The sequence below is a fragment of the Mobula birostris genome, chromosome 8 (assembly GCF_030028105.1).
Source record: "Mobula birostris isolate sMobBir1 chromosome 8, sMobBir1.hap1, whole genome shotgun sequence".
Taxonomy (NCBI): Eukaryota; Metazoa; Chordata; class Chondrichthyes; order Myliobatiformes; family Myliobatidae; genus Mobula; species Mobula birostris.
This window is the reverse complement of record NC_092377.1, coordinates 107,879,773-107,898,281: the sequence shown is the minus strand read 5'-3', so window position 1 is coordinate 107,898,281 and position 18,509 is coordinate 107,879,773. Positions and strand designations below refer to the sequence as shown.

At 42.0% G+C, this 18,509-nt stretch overlaps 1 protein-coding gene across 3 annotated transcripts in view; it reads right to left on the bottom strand.

Moving 5' to 3' along the window:
- Window positions 1-18,509, bottom strand: part of snx14 (sorting nexin 14) — a 172,275-nt gene that overhangs the window by 119,482 nt on the left and 34,284 nt on the right. For all 3 annotated transcript variants that reach the window (XM_072265914.1, XM_072265915.1, XM_072265916.1), the window contains exons 6-9: window positions 14,301-14,388; window positions 8,339-8,423; window positions 4,786-4,942; window positions 3,155-3,230 (exon numbers count right to left, since the gene is read on the bottom strand). In XM_072265914.1, coding sequence (XP_072122015.1) covers window positions 3,155-3,230; window positions 4,786-4,942; window positions 8,339-8,423; window positions 14,301-14,388 — 406 coding nt within the window. The remainder of the gene's footprint in view (window positions 1-3,154; window positions 3,231-4,785; window positions 4,943-8,338; window positions 8,424-14,300; window positions 14,389-18,509) is intronic.

The following is an 18,509-nucleotide window of genomic DNA, read 5'->3' as shown; positions in this document are numbered from 1 at the left end:
TGTACTTTATAAATCCATTTTATTTGCCTTGTGAGCGTTGTATAGATGGAAGGGGAAGGAAACAATTCAATGGAAATAAGGTGTCAGAGAGGTAGAGAAATTGTCCCACTCCATCAAAGAAAGCAACTACAGAAAAAAACATAAACCACTTTAACATGTTCCAGCACCGCAAAGTGGAAGAAGTGAGCACCTAGTGCTGATGGGCCTATGAAAGGCAAACACAAATACATGCCCACACAGTACCTTACTTCACATCATTCTTTAGGAGGCGTGAGAGAAATTAAATCCGACATTAACAACCTCACAAGGCTGACATAATGATATTGATGGCACACACACACACATTCTGAGATTCAGCTCTCACTTCATCAGGAATGCAGTAGATTATTTCATAGAGTTTCACAAAATTGGTCAGCCAACTTCACAATTGTAGGGTACCAGGGATGTTACTGAAATGACACCAGAAGGTACATGTTGGATCATCAGGAATCATAAGATCATTGTGGAGAGTCAATGCTAAGTATCTGAATACTGCTTTGCCCTTTACTGAAAGCTCTAAAGTTTGAGCAGACTTGATGGGTCGAACAGCTTAATTCTGCTTTGTCTTATGGTCTTATAGTCTTAGTCTGACCACCTGGAATACTGCGAATGGCTCAGGTTTGCATTATATACAGAGTACTGAAGAAAATGCAAAGGTCTCTAAATGTGGCAGCATAAGTAGATAAGGTGGTGAAAAAGGGCATACAAGATAGTAGTCTTCATTAAGTGTGGCACGGAATGGAAGGAAAGTTTTTTTTAAAAAACACTGAGGTCACACCTGCAATGACTTAACTGCAGTTTGGGTCATCTCAGTACAGTACTGGGATACAGTGGAGACGCACCAGGGTTTTACCATGGGACAGATTCATGAGAGAATTATGAGAGGCAATGACACCGTAGGCCCCATTGCAGAAGTATCGAGACACCAAAGATAGGTTCGAGGTTAGGAGTCAGTTTACGGAGAGGACAATAAAATTTCATTCAGAGGGGGACTGGAGTTTTGAATGCACTACCCAGGAGGGGACAGAGGTGGAGACCTAAAAATGTTTCAATATTTAAATGACCATCAAGGTACTGAAGGCTACACACCAAGTGCTCAGATGGGTAGCATGGACACTAATGGGCAGAAGAGTCTATTTCTGTGTTGTAAATCTCTAAAATGCATAAGACATTTATGAGAACAACACCAAAATCAAGAGATAATAATCAGCAGTAAGGGTGAAATGGAGTGGAGTGGAGTATTTTACTGAGGGTGATCTGACAAATTGTAATAACTTAGATGCTGAGAAGGTGTGTCATTCAGCAGGAGGCTCAATCAGATACAATAAATAGAGCATCAAACAAATCCAAAAGGAATTCAGCAGTAACTGGCAACACACATAAAATGTTGGAGGAACTCAGCAGGCCAGGCAGCATCTATGGAATACGTTTCATCAGGGCTGGAGAAAAAACAAGATGAGGAGTCAGAATTAAAAGATAGAGGGAGGGGAGGAAGAAACACAAGGTGAAAGGTGAAACTGGCAGGGGGAGGGGTGAAGTAAACAGCTGGGATATTGATTGGTGAAAGAGACACAGGGCAGGAGAAGGGGGAATCTGATAGGAAAGGACAGAAGGCCATGGAAGAAAAAAAGGGGTAAGGAATGCCAAAGGGAGGTGATGGGCAGATAAGGAGATAGGGTGAGAGAGGGAAAAGGGAATGGGGAATGTTGGGGGGGGGGGAGGGGGCATTACTGGAAGTTACAGGGCTAGAGAAGCACATAATTCTCCATAACTTCCGCCATCTCAAATGGTAAAAGTTCAATTAAGCAGAGGAAGAAAGGTATAGAATAGCTTTAGGTATAGAAAGGTATAGGGTGCCACGGTAGCGAAGTAGTTAACAGGATGCTATTACAGCTCGGGACATCGGAGTTCGGAGATCAATCTCGATGTCCTTTGTAAGGAGTCCTCTCTGTGGAAGGTGTGGGTTTTCCCATCCCCCGGTTTCCTCCCACAGCCCAAAGACATACTCGGTAGGTTAACTGGTCATTGTAAATTGTCCTGTGATTAGGTTAGGGGTACATCAGGACTGTCGGGAGTTGCTGGGCAGTGTGGTTCAAAGGGCCTATCCACACCGAATCTCTCAATAAAATAGATAAGCAAGTCAACAAGGTAAAGAGGGTGAAAGGTGACCTGGACCTGTTGTGTTCAAAGGTCTGTTTCTAAGCTGCAAATACTATATAAAGTAAACCCTTCCAAACCATTTGTTTCACAAAATTCTAAACTTTATAAGTCAGGAATAAATGCTGTGCAAAGCAAACAAGGCTTCTTACACTGAAACAGACTTTCTTTGTATAAATTGCATTCCTTCTTGTGAAAATAGTGAACCGTTTATTTTTCTTGTGAATGCTGTTTACCTGATGCTACGTGCCTATGATGCTGCTGCAAGGAAGTTATTCGCTTATTTTATTTTTTTTACTTATTTAGAAATATAGCATGGAATAGCCCTTTCTGCTCAATGAGCCACACCTTCCAGCAATCCACCTATTTAACCCTGGCCTAATTACAGAACTATTTACAATGACCCATTAACTGTGTCACCAGAAACCGGAGCACCCGGAGGAAACTCACGCTTCACGGGGAGGACATACAAACTCCTTACAGAGGACGCCTGAATCGAGCTCCAATGCCCTGAGCTGCTACACTACTGTGATGCCCTTTGCAGATAACAATAGACTCTGACTTTACGTTCCATTTGCAAGCCACATTCCAACCTGGCTGGCCAGCCAGTACTGGTGGTTCGAAATGAAATGATGACACTAGGCCACATTCAGCAAGCCAAAAGTGAACTGCCGGATCCCTTAGTTAATGTTAGATCTGAACTCTGCCAATGAATTCCCAATCTTACTGGCAATCTCAAGTGTTTATGGTCCTGACCACTTTGCTACAGTACAGGATATTTCCACCCTGCTCCGCATGTGGGGAATCTATATACAGGCAATATTTCTGAGTTAGAGAGATCAAGTCCTGTCCCATCATACAAACTCCATTCATACTCAATGGCTTAAATAAGTTGTGTATGCATATTTATGTATTTGTTTGGTAAAAGTAATTCTATTACTCAAAATGGTTTACTTACCGGATCAGCTAAGAAGTCTAGGGAAGGAAGGAAGACTGATCCAGCCAGAATTTCTTGGATCAACAGGGTTAATGATCTAGATGAGAAACAGTAATACACTTGAAGGACATTCTGTTTTAAATTTCCTTAAACCACATAGAACATGGATCTGAAAGATCGCTGCTAATATGTAGAAACGTCCTATTTCTTTTTCCATTAGCTGTGTTCCTTGTTAACAGTGACTTACTTACTCCAATACATTCCCAAGAATTATTAATGAAAAGGTAACAGATGATTTAATTTCCAATGTCAGATTCTTATTCACCATCACATTCTCAAAAGAGCAAACCCAAAGCAGCAATTCTAAGAATGAAGTGGATGACAGCGAACATATGATTACTGCACTACTGCCGAAGGCAAGCCACTCAAGGGCCCTTCCCCCAGAAATTTACATTTTGTCTCTTATTTTAATACTATAACAAGTAGGGTTTGGTGGTTAACAGCAAAAGTGTGTTGAATGAGAATTTCATGGGTGTTGGAAAGATGAGGGAGGGGAGTTCAGAGGCAATTGCAGAATGGTAACTGGTAACTGTGTGAATTGGGGAGAGCTCAGAATCACAGTGCAGAATGTCTGGGGTCTGCAGAAATGGAGTGAGCTGAAAAGAAGCACGCCATGAAGGAACTCAAAAGCGATGACTTTAAATAAGATAGAAAGCCAGTCAGGTTTAATAATACAGCCATCTGGAAAAGCTGCTGTGTTTATCCCCTCAGAAGCTGAAGAGTGCTCTTATAGAGATCTTTAAGATTATGAAAAGTTTTGATGGCATCGATATAGGCTGGTCCTGGACTTATTTCCTGGCATAACTTACATATTACTATTTAATTATTTATGGTTTTATTACTATTTATTTATGGTGCAACTGTAACGAAAACCAATCTCCCCGGGATCAATAAAGTATGACAGAAAGAGGACAGATCTAATGGCAATAAATGTAGCAATCATTACCAGAGACATTCCCCAAAACACATTGCAAAATTAGGCCACAGAAGCATCTTGCTTAGAGATTTTCAAAATTAAAGTGGTATGTTTTATTTTCAGAACAACTTATTACATAGGGAAGGAGTGACCAAAACTTTAGGATGACAAACAAGGAAAAGTTGTCATAGAAAATTGAGGGAACAATTTTAAGGTGATTGGAGGAAAGTATAGGGGGAATGTTAGAGGCAAGTTTGTTTGTTTGTTTTATTTTCAGAGACAGTGCTGGGGGCAAAGATCGCCCTGCCAGGGTGGTGGTAGAGGCAGATGCATTAGGGACATTTAAGAAATTCTTAGATAGGCACATATATATTAGAAAAAAAAAGGAGGGCTACGTAGGAGGGAAGGGATAGATTGATCTTAGGGTAGGTTAAAAGGTCGGCATAACGTCAGGGGTCAAAGGGCCTGTAATGTGCTATAAATGCTTGAAAATATAAATATTTCATCATAATTTAAAGGGAAAGCTGAAATATTGCAGAAATAGATTTGTTGCTCCAGAGGAAATGAATACCAAAAGAAGCATTCAATTATTTTCACAGGGTGTTCTCAAAATAAAAGGCTGCCATCACATACATTTCCTTTCGCAACATGCAAAATATAAATCTGTGTTCATTACCTGCATTCTGTGGATTTTGGTGGCAAAATATATGGGAAAAGCAGTTCTGTTAACTTCCTGAGATACTGCAGTTCATCCCGACGGCTTCTCAGAGCCAGATGCAGATCTGGTCCATACTCCTCCAATGCAGCTTGCTGTAAATATTCACTGTGTTTTACTGCAGGCAGAATAAAGACCTCAGATTGGTCATAAATACACATCCAGGCAAAATGCAATTCCAGTTCTAGAACTAGAACCGAGGTAACGATCCTGCAGACTGCTCACAGCTTGAAACAATAGTCAAACAATTTTAAACATACGTTGAAACATTACCTTTCAATGTTTCTTAAAAGACACATCAGTTGAATACTTACAGCATCACATGACAATTAAGATCAGTGTTCTTTTACTCAGTACGATACTGTAAATGCACTGTAATCAAACTTCAGCAATCCATCTCATCTGCAGTAAGTTATAGCACCCAGTTACATGTAACCAGTGCCAATGAGAAATCTGATTCATTAATGATGGCGCGTCCAGGGATTTTTGCTACCTAGCAATATAGTTGGCATTAAGGCTAATAGTCACTATTTTTCTAGTTATATAATCCAGTGTGGGTAATAGGAGTACACACCACAGCTGAAAGAGCTGTGCAACTAATAAATGCAGAGGTAATGGTTTGGGGTAAAAACCTTGTACTGACATAACAGTGAATACACTTCTAATGAAAGTCAAAGTAAATTTACCATTAAAATGCATATATGTCACCATAAACAACCCTGAGATTAATTTTCAAGCAGGCATACTCAGTAAATCCATAACAGAATCAATGAAAGACCGCACCAACTTGGGTGATCAACCAGTGTACAAAAGACAACAAACTGTGCAAATACAAAAATAATGATAAATAAATAAGCAATGCATAGAGAACAGGAGATGAAGAGTCCTTCAGAGTGAGTCCATAGGTTGTGGGGACATTTCAGTGGTGGAGCAAGTTGTTCAAGAGCCTGGTGTTTGAGGGGCAATAACTGTTCCTGAACCAAGCAGTGAGAGTCTTGAGGCTCCTGTACTTCCTTCCTGATGGCAGCAGCGAGAAGAGAGCATATCCTGGGTGGTGGTGGGTCCTCAATGGAGGATGCTGCTTTCCTGTGACAAAGCTTCGTGATCAACTGGGCTGTATCCACTACTTTTTGTGGGATTTTTATCAGAAAACGTATAGTGTTCTTAATGCAAAATGGTTCTGTGTAAATTCACGCTCTCCCTTTATAGCCATTAGAATAGGGCAGGGAAAGGATACTTGAGGTTATAAGATCAGCTGTGATGAATGATGGCATAGGTTTAAAGGGTCAAGTGGTCTCCTGGTCCTAATTCTTGCATTCCATCACAAAGGTGCTCGTCGAGCATAGGCCTTCCCCTGTCTGAAACCTATTCAGCAAGGTCTAGTGACAACATGGTGAGTTGAATCAAGTGAGTTCTACTGGAAAAACTGTGATGTTAACACTGAGACTTCATGCAGGAGTCCTGAGGTTAACATCATCGCCCACTTCCAGCATTACAGCTGTGATCATACAGGATACATCCAGTGCAATAGGTGGATTCAAAAACTTGGTCAACATCAAAAGGTCATGATTACTATGGATCTCCTCCAGAAACTTGCTAATTGCAGCTTTCGGTGGAAATGTGAAGAACAATATTCAAGTCTGGGAGCCATCCCAGGGACGAATTCAAGTCTGGGAGCCATCCCAGTGGAAGAATTCCAGAGACACCCTTCATCACTGAATGACTTTATACACCAAAGACAAATTCCACTTTGGCAAGCTGTACTCTACTTTTGATTTCAAGGTGGCAAAAGTTGGTCTGTATGTGGTCACTGAGGAAAATCATTTGGCTGAAAACTTTAGATGAACTAACTTTCAGACAAGGTAAGTAACCCTCAAGCTGGAACCCGGATAAAAGTTCCGGTTTAAGATGATGCCACCAAACATGTGCGACAGCTCACCAGCAGCTTAAAAGACAAGAGATTTGATTAAAAACATTGCTAATAACACCTATTCTGAAGTAAACTGTGGTAAATTATCACTGCAAACAATGAAGAGGTGAGCGAAAGCGAAGCGAGTTCGAGGGATGAACTGTGCTGGTGCACTGCAGAATCGATGCAGACGGAGTGAGCCATTCGGAGGAGAGAGGTTGAGGCAGAGGAGTTCCCATGCCCATACAACTGGCCCGGGTGCAAGGCTGGATCGCTCTGCACGCTGAGCTAATCTGGAGAAATCGACAGTGGCTTCGGGCTGGGGGGCAAAATCTGGCCCTGGAGCAAGTTGCCGGGCGGTGCGGTCCAGGCCTAGAGCAAGTTGCTGCAGTAGTGCCCAGTCCTAGTGCGAGGTACCATATGCTGTTTGGAAAATTTAAACACTGGCCCAGATAGACTGGAAAGACAGGTTGTCAGGATCGGAGGTGAGAGTGGATTTCACTCGCTCTCCCACGATGTTCACTCCTCTCTCTACATTGCTGAGGCTATGAAGACTGGCCCAGCTGCTGTGCTCGGTGCCCACTAATATGATGAGCTGATACCAAGGCTTTGGGCCTACTCTGGGCTGCTCCAGGGTTCCAATCAAAGGACTCATTTTGGTTTGGATTCCAGTTCAAGGCCTGTTTCAGTAAATAAACCATTTTGTAAAATAACAGCTAGTCTGTTACAATAACTACGAAACACTGCTTGACTGTCACTTACATCATGTCTGGTTCACTCATGTCTTTCAGGCAAGAAAATCTGGTGTCCTTACCTAGTGCGGCCTGTATGTGATTACAGGCCCAGTACAGTACAGTTAACTGAACTGGCCTCTAGAAAGCTGGGAAAGCCGGCCACCTCTGTACAGTTAACTGAACTGGCCTGTGGAAAGCTGGGAAAGCCGGCCACCTCTATACTGTTAATTGATATGGCCTCTGGAAAGCTGGCCACCTCTGTACAGTTAACTGATCTGGCCTCTGGAAAGCTGGGAAAGCCTACAACTTCAGGCCTATTAGAGACCAGCAATAACTGCTTGCCCTGCCAGTGCTATGCACATTACTAAAAATGTGGATAAATTAAAATACAGATCTGTCATCATCATGTCGTTGCTTTTGAGAGCTCATTGCCTGTTATGTTTCCTCTACTGCAACAGTGACCACACTGGACTTACGGTGGGCCATTACTTTTACATCTTTCAAAAGGACACAAATATTTGTCTCATAAGCTTCAACTCTGCTGAATCACTGCCTCTACGGCTAATTCAAATTACAAACTATAGACAAATCAGCACTAAAACAACAGTTCGGATTGCTACAGGGTAAAGGAGGTAGGAAACAGAATGCAGTAACGTCATGTCAGACCACAGTAAGGTCGCAGTGACAGTGTAATGCAAGCTTGAACTACACAAAATTCACTTGAAGCTCCCCAAGATAAATAACTAGAGGAACACTATGCCTTAGAATGGAAGGACGTAACGTTCCTGTGCTCTTTGTAAATTTTTGCATGCGCATATCATCTGTATTTTTACTTAGTGAATATTTTCACCCATATATGCATTTTTAATACCTTTTTGCCTTGCTTTTGAAATGACCTCAATGTGCTTCACTGCCGCATTTAATAATTTCCGGTTTACAAGGACTGGAACATCAATCTAACACAAAAAGAGAGTTTTATTATCAATTAAGCAGCTTAAATGCTGGATTAACCAAACATGAATAGTATTGAAGTTATTTTTTTTTTATTTATTTAGAGATACAGCACACAACAAGTCCTTCTGGTCCAACAAGACGCACTGTCCAGCAACCCATCTGTTTAACCCGGGCCGAATCACAGGACAACTTTCAATGACCAATTCACCAACTAACCGGTATGCCTTTGGGCTGTGGGAGGAAACCAGAGCACCCAAAGGAAATCCGTGCAATCACAGGGAGGATATACAAATTCCTCACTGGCAGTGTTGGAATTGAATTCTGAATGCCAACACCCTGAGCTGTAATTGCATTGGGCTAACCACTACATTACCATGGTGATCCGGTAAAAGTTGTACAGTTCCTGATCCAGTTCGGAAATCACTGTAAAAAATCGATCAGACTTTGCTTCACTCAGTTTGATAAACCTAACAGGTTTCAGTTCTTACCGTAAGAGGATTTGTACCAGATTGCCCAGACATCGTGACTGGCTGAGGGAATACACCAAGCCCAGGCTCCTTCGGAGTGACACGAAGCTTGAAACAAGCTAGCTCAAAACATTTATTTGCTATTTGATTGGCAGCAACTTTTGGTACAGTTCTAACTCCAACTGGCTTGTCTGCTTTTCATGCTTCAGTTCCTAATTGGTGGGCTTTTTAAAGATATATGTTAAATTCCAGCTTAAGACTTTCATTTTTTTCCTACCTCTATCTCATTTTTCAAAAGCCTGCTTAACATGCTTTCTCCTCAATCAAACTTCTGCCATTTCCATTATCTTTGATGTCAGACAATGCCATTGGGAGGAATGGCTGCTCCCTCCTGTTATAAATATACTCTTTGACAACATGAACACAGAAGCTCTCAGGGAGCTCTGACTAGGAGACTGAATCTCCATTCAGCTGCATACATACAGGGATGCATACTGAGAATCGGTTGCACAAAGATGAGTAACTGAGAACGGGCAAGAGGGGAGCGGCAAAGCACAGTGGTATGACAATGAAGACCATATGTTGAGATAGCTTTAAAGCGGAAAGGAGTTAGAAATAGCAGCCACTAATGGGGGGAGTGGAAGTAAACAAAAACAAAAATCTTGAGTAAAATATTCCATGGCATACCAAGAAATAAAGAAGAAATCAATAACAAACTCATTGCACCAAAGCTTTGTCAAAGAGTGTGATTTTAAAGGATACTTTGAAGGCAGAAATAAAGGTCAAGAGCCACAGGGGCCCACGGGGGAATTTCATAGCCAATGCTCTCAACTGAAGGTATATCCTCCAGAGGTACATAGATCTGAATGTTAAAGCACTAAAAGACTATTATTTATTTACTGAGATACAGCATGGAATAGGCCTTTCCAGGCCTTCAAGCCACGCCACCCAACAATCCCTGGATTTAATCTGAGCCTAATTACAGGACAATTTACAATAACCAATTAACCTACCAAACGGTACATCTTTGGACTGCGGGAGGAAACCAGAGCACTTGGAGGAAACCCATGCAATCATGGGGAGAACATACAAACTCCAGTGCTGGGAATTGAACCTGGGTTGTCTGTACTGTAAAGTGCTGTGCTAGCCACTATACTACCATACGAAAATAGGGAAAGGGGAAGACAATAAGGGACTTATCGGCAAAGCATAAGTTATAAGACACAAGGACTGAGACCCCCATTAGTGAGTGAACCCAAAGGTACCCAGTGAACAGGATGTGGTACAAGTTAGAATCAGGGAGTCTCAAGTGTGAGCAATGGAAGGTGGAAAACTAAACAGCATCACAGGCAACAGACAACAGGAATTCTGCAGATGCTGGAAATTCAAGCAACACACATCAAAGTTGCTGGTGAACGCAGCAGGCCAGGCAGCATCTCTAGGAAGAGGTACAGGCAACAAAGGCTTGAATGAGCGGAGGTGGGAATGGAGACAGAGGTTGTTGGAGGTGGGAATGGAGACAGAGGTTGTTGGAGGTGGAAATACACAGTAGTAGTAATGCAGAAGAGCATCACTGATTCAACTGACTCAAAACTAGACTACATCCCAGAGTTCTGAGAGAGGTTGCTGAAGAGATATATTGGTCATGATCTTTCAAGAATCACTTGATTCTGGCATGGTCCCAGAGGACCGGAAAATAGCAAATGTCACTCCACTCTTTAAGAAGGGAGGAAGGCAAAAGAAAGGAAATTATAGGCCGGTAAACCTAATCTCAGTGGTTGGGAAAGTGTTGGAGTCTATTATTAAGGATGAGGTTTTGGGGTATTTGGAGACTAATGATAAAATAATTCAGAGTCAGCATGGGAAATCGTGCCTGACAAATCAGTCAGAGTTCTTTGAGGAAGTAACAAGCAGGGTTGACAAAGAAGAGGCAGTGGATGTCACTTACTTAGATTTTCAGAAGGCATTTGATAAGGTGCCACACATGATGCTGCTTAACAAGATAAAATCCTATAGCGCCTATTGTGTTGGTGCGTGGCTAGGTTGTTAAGGTGTAAGTCTAGTGATCTGACGAGTGCTAGTTCAAGCCTCAGCTAAGGCAGAGTGTTGTGTCCTTGAGCAAGGCACTTAACATTGCTCTGCGATGACACTGGTGCCAAGCTGTATCGGCCCTAGTGCCCTTCCCTTGGACAACATCAGTGGCGTGGAGAGGGGAGACTTGCAGTATGGGCAACTGCCGGTCTTCCATATAACCTTGCCCAGGCTTGAGCCATGGAAACCTCCCAAGGCACAAATCCATGGTCTCACGAGACTAACGGATGCCTATTACAGGAAAGATACTAGCATGTATAGAGGAATAGCTGACAGGCAGGAAGCAATGAGTGGGAATAAAGGGGGCCATTTCTGGTTGATTGGCAGTGAGTAATGGTGTTCCTCAGGGTCAGTATTGGGACTGCTACTTTTCACATTGTTTGTCAATCATTTAAATAATGGAATTGATGGTTAATTACACAGTTTGCAGATGATACAAAGATAGATGGAGGGGTAGGTGGTGCTGAGGAAGCAATGCAATTGCAGCACGACTTAGACAAATTGGAAGAGTGGGAAGTGGCAGATGGAACACAGTGTTGGGAAATGCATGATAATGCATTTTGGTAAGAGGAACAATAGTGCACACTGTTATCTAAATGGGAATAAAATTCAAACATCAGAGGTGCAGAGGGTCTTAGGAGTCCTCGTGCAAGATTCCCAGAAGGTTAATTCACAGGTTGAGTCTGTGATAAAGAGACTCAACCTGTAAAGAGGGCAAATACAATGTTGGCATTTATTTCAAGGCAAATAGAATCTAAAAGCCAGGAGATAATGCTGAGGTTTTATAAGACACTAGTCAAGCCGCTCTTGGAGTACTGTCAACAGTTTTGGGCCCCATATCTCAGAAAGGTTGTCTTGTCATTGGAAGGAGTCCAGAGGAGGCTCACAAGGATGATTCCAGGAATGAAGGAGTTAACGTGAGAAGCACTTGGCAGCTTTGGGCCTGTATTCACTGGAACTTAGAAGAATGCGGGGGGATCTCATTGAAAAGACTAGATAAGGTGGATGTGGAGAGGATGTTTTCTATGGTGGGGGTATCCAGAACTAGAGGTATAGCCTCAAAATTGGGGGGGAGGGGGGAGGGCAACTATTTAGGACAGAGGTAAGGAAGCTTTTTTTGTATTAGCCAGACAGTAGTGAATCTGTGGAATGCTCCGCCACAGACTGTGGTGGAGGCCGTCTGTGGGTATATTTAAAGTGGAAGTTGATAGTTTTCTGATTGATCAGGGCATCAAAGGATATGGCGAAAAGGCAGGTATATGGGGTTGAGTGGGATCTGGTATCAGCCATGATGGAATGACGGAGCAGACTCGATGGGCAGAATGGCCTAATTCTGCTCCCATGCCTTATGGTCTTAAATAGGAAACAGTCTGGTTCAGCCTCAGATGATCTGCTAACAGTGATCACACAGAAGAAATGCGCACGGCCGCTCCGAATTGATATCGTATTTGTTAAATAGGGGACGTGCACAATCCTGACTTGATGGAGACGGACATGAGCAGCATGGAGGAACATCTGGACAAACTTCTGAAATGCCTGCTTTGCTGCCGCTGCTATTGTGCGATCGAGAATCTCTAGAGGGGAAGGTCCCAAATCCTCGGCTTTGCCTATTGCCTGTTGCCGGGGCTGGGGTCAAAGCGCTCAGCAGAGATGGTGCTCGGTGTCGGAGGGCTGGTCGGAGGCTCGAAGTTTTCGGACAGACTCAAGAGTTGGACTGTGGTCGGGGTACTTCCAGGATGCTGCATCGGCAAGTTTGCGGCGCTGGAAGCTCATGGTAGGGAGAGTTTCTCCCTTCAACCATCTGTGTGAGATGATGGGATTTATGAGAGACTTTGAGACTTTTTTTAACATGGCCATGGTCTGTTCTTTATCAAATTACGGTATTGCTTTGCACTGCTGTAACTATATGTTATAATTATGTGATTTTTGTCATTTTTTTTAGTCTTGGTTTGTCTTGTGTTTCTGTGATATCATTCTGGAGGAACAAATTGTATCATTTCTTAATGCATGCATTGCTAAATGACAATAAAAGAGGACTGCGTGTCCTCATAATCTAATAATCTAATCTAAATGTCTGTTTAACCAGTTGTGCAGGTTAGGCAAACAGCAAGATGATTCAGCATCCACAGTGGGTTTGAGAATGGTGGTGGTGAGCTGGATGTCTTCGATAAATATGTGAGAATTCAAGTAGCCACTGAGGGGCAGCACATGGATGTAAAACAAGGAGGAAAGCAGACTGCAGAAGCTGCATTCGAGAACCTGATGAGTGCCTCTAGCAGATGTTGCTGATGGAAAAACAGGAGATGGCCAAGAATACATCCTGACATCTCCAGAGCCTCATTTAGTTGAACATAAAAATCCATAATGAAAACCATCAATCATTCCCAGGCAGGGGTTGTAGGAATACCAAGATAGTTAATGCAGAGATTGGTTTCCAAGTTTAAAGTACAAATTACGCAAACAAAACAAGCTGCAGGAATAGAGAGATGTGCAGCTCCGGTGACCGAGGAAGCTCCAGCATGGCGACAGCTGAGAAATCAGTACACAGGTACGGGTACAGTATCTTCACAACTGCCTGTGGCAATGAATTCTACAAATGCAAAGAGTTCCTCACCTCCATTCTAAATGGGTATCCCTCTACTCTGAGGCTGTGCCTTTTGGTCCTACGCCCCCCACTACAGGAAACATCCTCCATCGATGCCTTTCAATATTCGATTGGTTTCAAAGAGATCCCCCACCTCATTTTTCTGAATTCCAGTGAGTAAAGGCCCAGAGTCATCAAATGCTCCTCACATGACAAGCCTTTCAATCCCAGAATCATTTTCATAAACCTCCGAACCCTCTCCAACGCCAGCACATCCTTTCTTAGATAAGGGCCCCAAAACTGCTCACAATACTCCATTACAAGACCTTACTAGTGCCTTGTAAAGCCTCAACATTACATCCTTGCATTTATATTCAATAGCAATATTTGGGTCATCAGCCATGGGCTAGGTTTTTCATACACTGAGACTGCTCAGAATGTTCTGCTTACCATAATCATCATCCTTTCAGCGTTTTAAGAACAGCTTCTTCCTTCTGCCAAATGGACCATAAACACTACCTCATTTTTTGCTCTCCTCTTGCACTACTTTTTATATTTCTACAGTGAGGGAGACCCTTTCCACATTTGATTTGTGCCTCGTAAGTGGGAAAAAGCTTCCAGGTGTCAGGAGTCAGCATTCTACTGCCACAAGGAATCCACGTTTCACTTGTTTATTGTCTTTATCCTTTGACACACTTCCCAAGTAATTATCCTTTGTCATGAGCTTTCCTTCTTACCTTCTGAGCTCTCCGGACTAAAACAGCTGCAAAAAAGCGTAACGATACTCTGAGTTCATCAATAAAAGCTTCATCATCAGTTATGTCCCTGCAAAACCGACAAAAAGGGCTCAATTAACACAAATGCTCCTTTGAATTAGATATTGGTCAACAGAGTAATCGCTCATGATATCCATTAGAAACTGGCGAAATGAATCCAATACTGGCTCGGTCGCAGGATTAAATGTCATCACTGGTAGTATGCATATTCGCAAATGGAAGCCTCAGGAGCCAAAACAAAGCACCTTTGCTTCTTGCAGAATATATCAATGATTTAGAGACAGGTAGGGGGCATTATAAAGACTTAAGATGATACAATAATGGATTTTGTTAGTTTATTTATTTTTACTGTATTTAGAGATACAGCATGAAACAGGCCCTTCAAGTTACACTGCCCACCTATTTAACAGTAGCCTAATCACAAGACAATTTACAATGACATGGGAAGGAATATCCAAACTTGCGTAGAGAGGACACCAAAACTGAACTCTGAACTCCGACGCCCCGAGTTGTTATAGCGTTGTGCTAACCACTAGGGTGAACTTTATGACAGTGAGTTGTGGCACTGGTGATAATGACACTGGTTCAAAATGATACAAGCAGGCATTCTCCTGAAGACTCTCACTAGAGGCTCCCCATACTCGTAGAACCAGGATTTTAAAATCAAAAGTTTTAATCAGGTGATTCAATATAATTTCAATATGATATCTATTTCAATATTTTGTGAATGACAAATGGTTACATGGAGTTGCATCTTTACAATGGAAACACACTGTAAATGGCAAGACACCTCTGAATATTCAGACACTTCCGTTGGGACAAAATAATTCAAGTGGATGGTCTAACAGCTTGAAGACAGAGAACTTAGACACCCAATATATTAGGCTAACTCCGAGTACACAAATATCCAAACTACTGATACATGGTAAATGTGCCTGTGAACGTTTGATTCACTAAGTTACAAAATCAATCTGGCATGGATGCTTCCTTGATCTCAGTTCCGATGGTGCAAAATCTCTTAGTTGGTGTTGCCTGGCCAATTAACATAACACAATTGTTCTGCATTTCACTGAGGCACAAGGAACATCACTTTACAAACCACATCTCTTGAGCAGCCATACTCAACAGGAGGCACAATGGAAGGAAAGATGGAAGGAAAGATGGAAAAGCAGATTATTATTTAAATGGTAAGAAATTGCAGCATGCTGCTGTGCAGAGGAACTTGAATGTGCTTGTGCATGAATCACAAAACTTTGGTTTGTAGGTACAGCAAGCTATCAAGAAGGCAAATGGAATGTTGGCCTTCATCGCTAGAGGGATTGAATTTAAGAGCAAGGAAGTTATGCTGCTGCAGGGTACTGGTGAGGCCGCACCTGGAGTACTGCGTGGAGTTCTGGTCTCCTTACTTAAGGAAGGATATACTGGCTTTGGAGGCAGTGCAGAGGAGGTTCATTAGGTTGATTCCAGAGATGAGGGGGTTAGACTTTGAGGAGAGATTGAGTCACCTGAGACTGTACTCAGTGGAATTCAGAAGAACGAGAGGAGATCTTATAGAAACGTAACATTATGAAAGGGATAAAGATAGGGGCAGGAAAGTTGTTTCCACTGGTAGGTGAGAATAGAACTAGGGGACAAAACCTCAAAATTCAGGGGAGTAGATTTAGGACGGAGATGAGGAGGAACTGCTTTTTCCCTAGAGGGTGGTGAATCTGTGGATTTTTCTACCCAATGGAGCAGTGGAGGCTACCTCAGTAAATATATTTAAGACTTGCATAGTAGGGGAATTAAGGGTTATGGGTAAAAGGCAGGTAGGTGGAGATAAGTCCATGGCCAGATCAGCCATGATCTTATTGAGTGGCGGAGCAAGCTCGACAGGCCAGATGGCCTACTCCTGCTCCTGCTCCTATTTCTTATGTTCATATGTTCATACTCCTACTGGGGCTTTAGAAAGAGTATTCTTTATTTACAAATTCAAAACTGATTACTGCTTGCAATTTAAATTAAGAACTGAAGATCTCCGTTGAATCAATGCCTAGTATAATTCACACCTTGCAACTATGTTCAATAAATAACTATGAAAGGGGCTACAAATCGAACAGAGCTTCATTTTTATTTTTGGAATACCATAAGAGCATTTAAAAAAAAGAGATTTTTGAAAAATCAAGTCACTTCCAATGCTTCACAATGCAATTGTTATCTGGACTTGTATATCAAACATGGACCACCAACAGTAGGTACCTCAGAGCCCTAGAACAATTCCATTAAAGATCCTTTTAATTGAGGTTCAGCTGCAGGACAGACACACTAACGTCAGCGTACTGGAGGAGGCCAACATGAACAGCATCCCCACCACAATAATGCAACACCAACTCCGATGGATCGGTTATGTCATTCAGATGCCCAACTCCCGTCTCCCCAAACAGAGGCTTTACTCCCAGATGAAGGAAGGTCAGCAATCTTCAAAGATAACATCAAAATCTGCCTGAAGAGATTCAACATTACATCTTAAAAATGGGAATACATTGCCACCACTTACTCTTGCCCACTCTGCACCAAAATATCCAGATCCTGGATCGGCCTCTACAGCTACCTGAGGACCCACCAATGGACAACCCCTAGAACATCATACTCAGCTTAAGTGCTCATACTACTACAAAAGAAATTGACACGCAATCTGCCTACTAAGTTGACTGTGCTGTGTAGAGGATCAAACTTCCAAAAGATTGGCATAGCTCACTCATATGTGTAGATTTGTTGCAGTCCAAGTGGCTCATTCCCACAGAAGATTTCAGTCTTTGCCACTGCCAATGCAGCTTCTGGCTACCACTCCTGCCATTTTTTTGGTTAACATTTATTTCTTTTTGGAAACCTTCAGACATTCTGATCATAACATGCAGTCAAAGTTAACTGAGCTATGGGTAAGCCTAGGTAGCTCTAAAGTAAGGACAGTTTTATGGGCCGAAGTGCCTGTATTCTGCTGTAGGTTTTCTATGTTTCTCTATGTTTAACAGAACACAAGGCTCTCCAAAGAAAGTGATTCAAAATTCAGCTTGTGATGGAGATCAGAGAAAAGTGATCTCTCACCTTAACACTCTCTTGGAAATATGCCTACTTATCAACTAGAAAGATTGTTGGCTTCGTTAATGATATCCACCTATAGCCTGACATGATTACAATGATGTATACTCAGTCATCTATTTTTGTCTTAAGATGACAGAATCCAAGAAAGTTCCTTCCCTGGGATTAATTGAAAAACTAATTTTAGGTAATATCCTGCATAAATACCAGCATGTGTAATAGATGGGGGGAGGGGGGGCTAACTAGAATAGTTAATCAGATTAACTGCCTGGGGGAAGAAACTTTTAAAATGGTGTTAAATTTCTTTTTGTCTTCATAGCCCTACAGCGCTTTCCAGAAGGGAGGTTTTGCAAAAGGCGGTTTGCAGAGTGAGTAGTGTCCGCAAGTAGGGGAAGTCTGAAAGTAACTGCTTTAATTATTGACTGCACGTTTGCAATCTAAAAAATGAAAATGTAGTTTGAAATTCAAATCTTTTTAACTTTCTGTACTGATTTAAAGGACCAATTTTAAACGGATCGCTGGTTCGATAAGGAAGACTCTTAACCTCACAATGTACCTGCTCACAGCCCTTACACCTTATCATCTGTCTGCACTGCATATTCTCTGCAACTCTCACTCAAGGTTTTGTATCCTGTTATTGCTTTCTCTTGTACTACCTCAATGCACTGACACAAAAGTCTTTCACTCTTCCTCTGTACACATAACATAATAAACCAATTTAACAATTTATTTTAAATGCTCTGCTTGAACCAAGTTTGAGATCCCTTCTCATTTAGATCACTCTGTACTAAATTAAAGTTGTCAGCTAATTATGACTTTTCCAATTTGGCCATCATCAGACTTCATTTCTGAGCCTTCACCAAAGAATTCCAGCTCACATCAGGCTCCCAAGTAATGATCAGTATCAAAAACACCCAATACACAGTACTGTGCAAAAGTCTTAGGCACAGATATATAGCTAGGTTGCCTGAGGCTTTTGCATAGTACTGTACTAATTTTATGTGTTGCATGATACTGCTGCAACAAAAAAAGAACAAATTTCACAACATATGAGTGATGATAAACCTGATTCCAATATGGGTCTCTATTGTG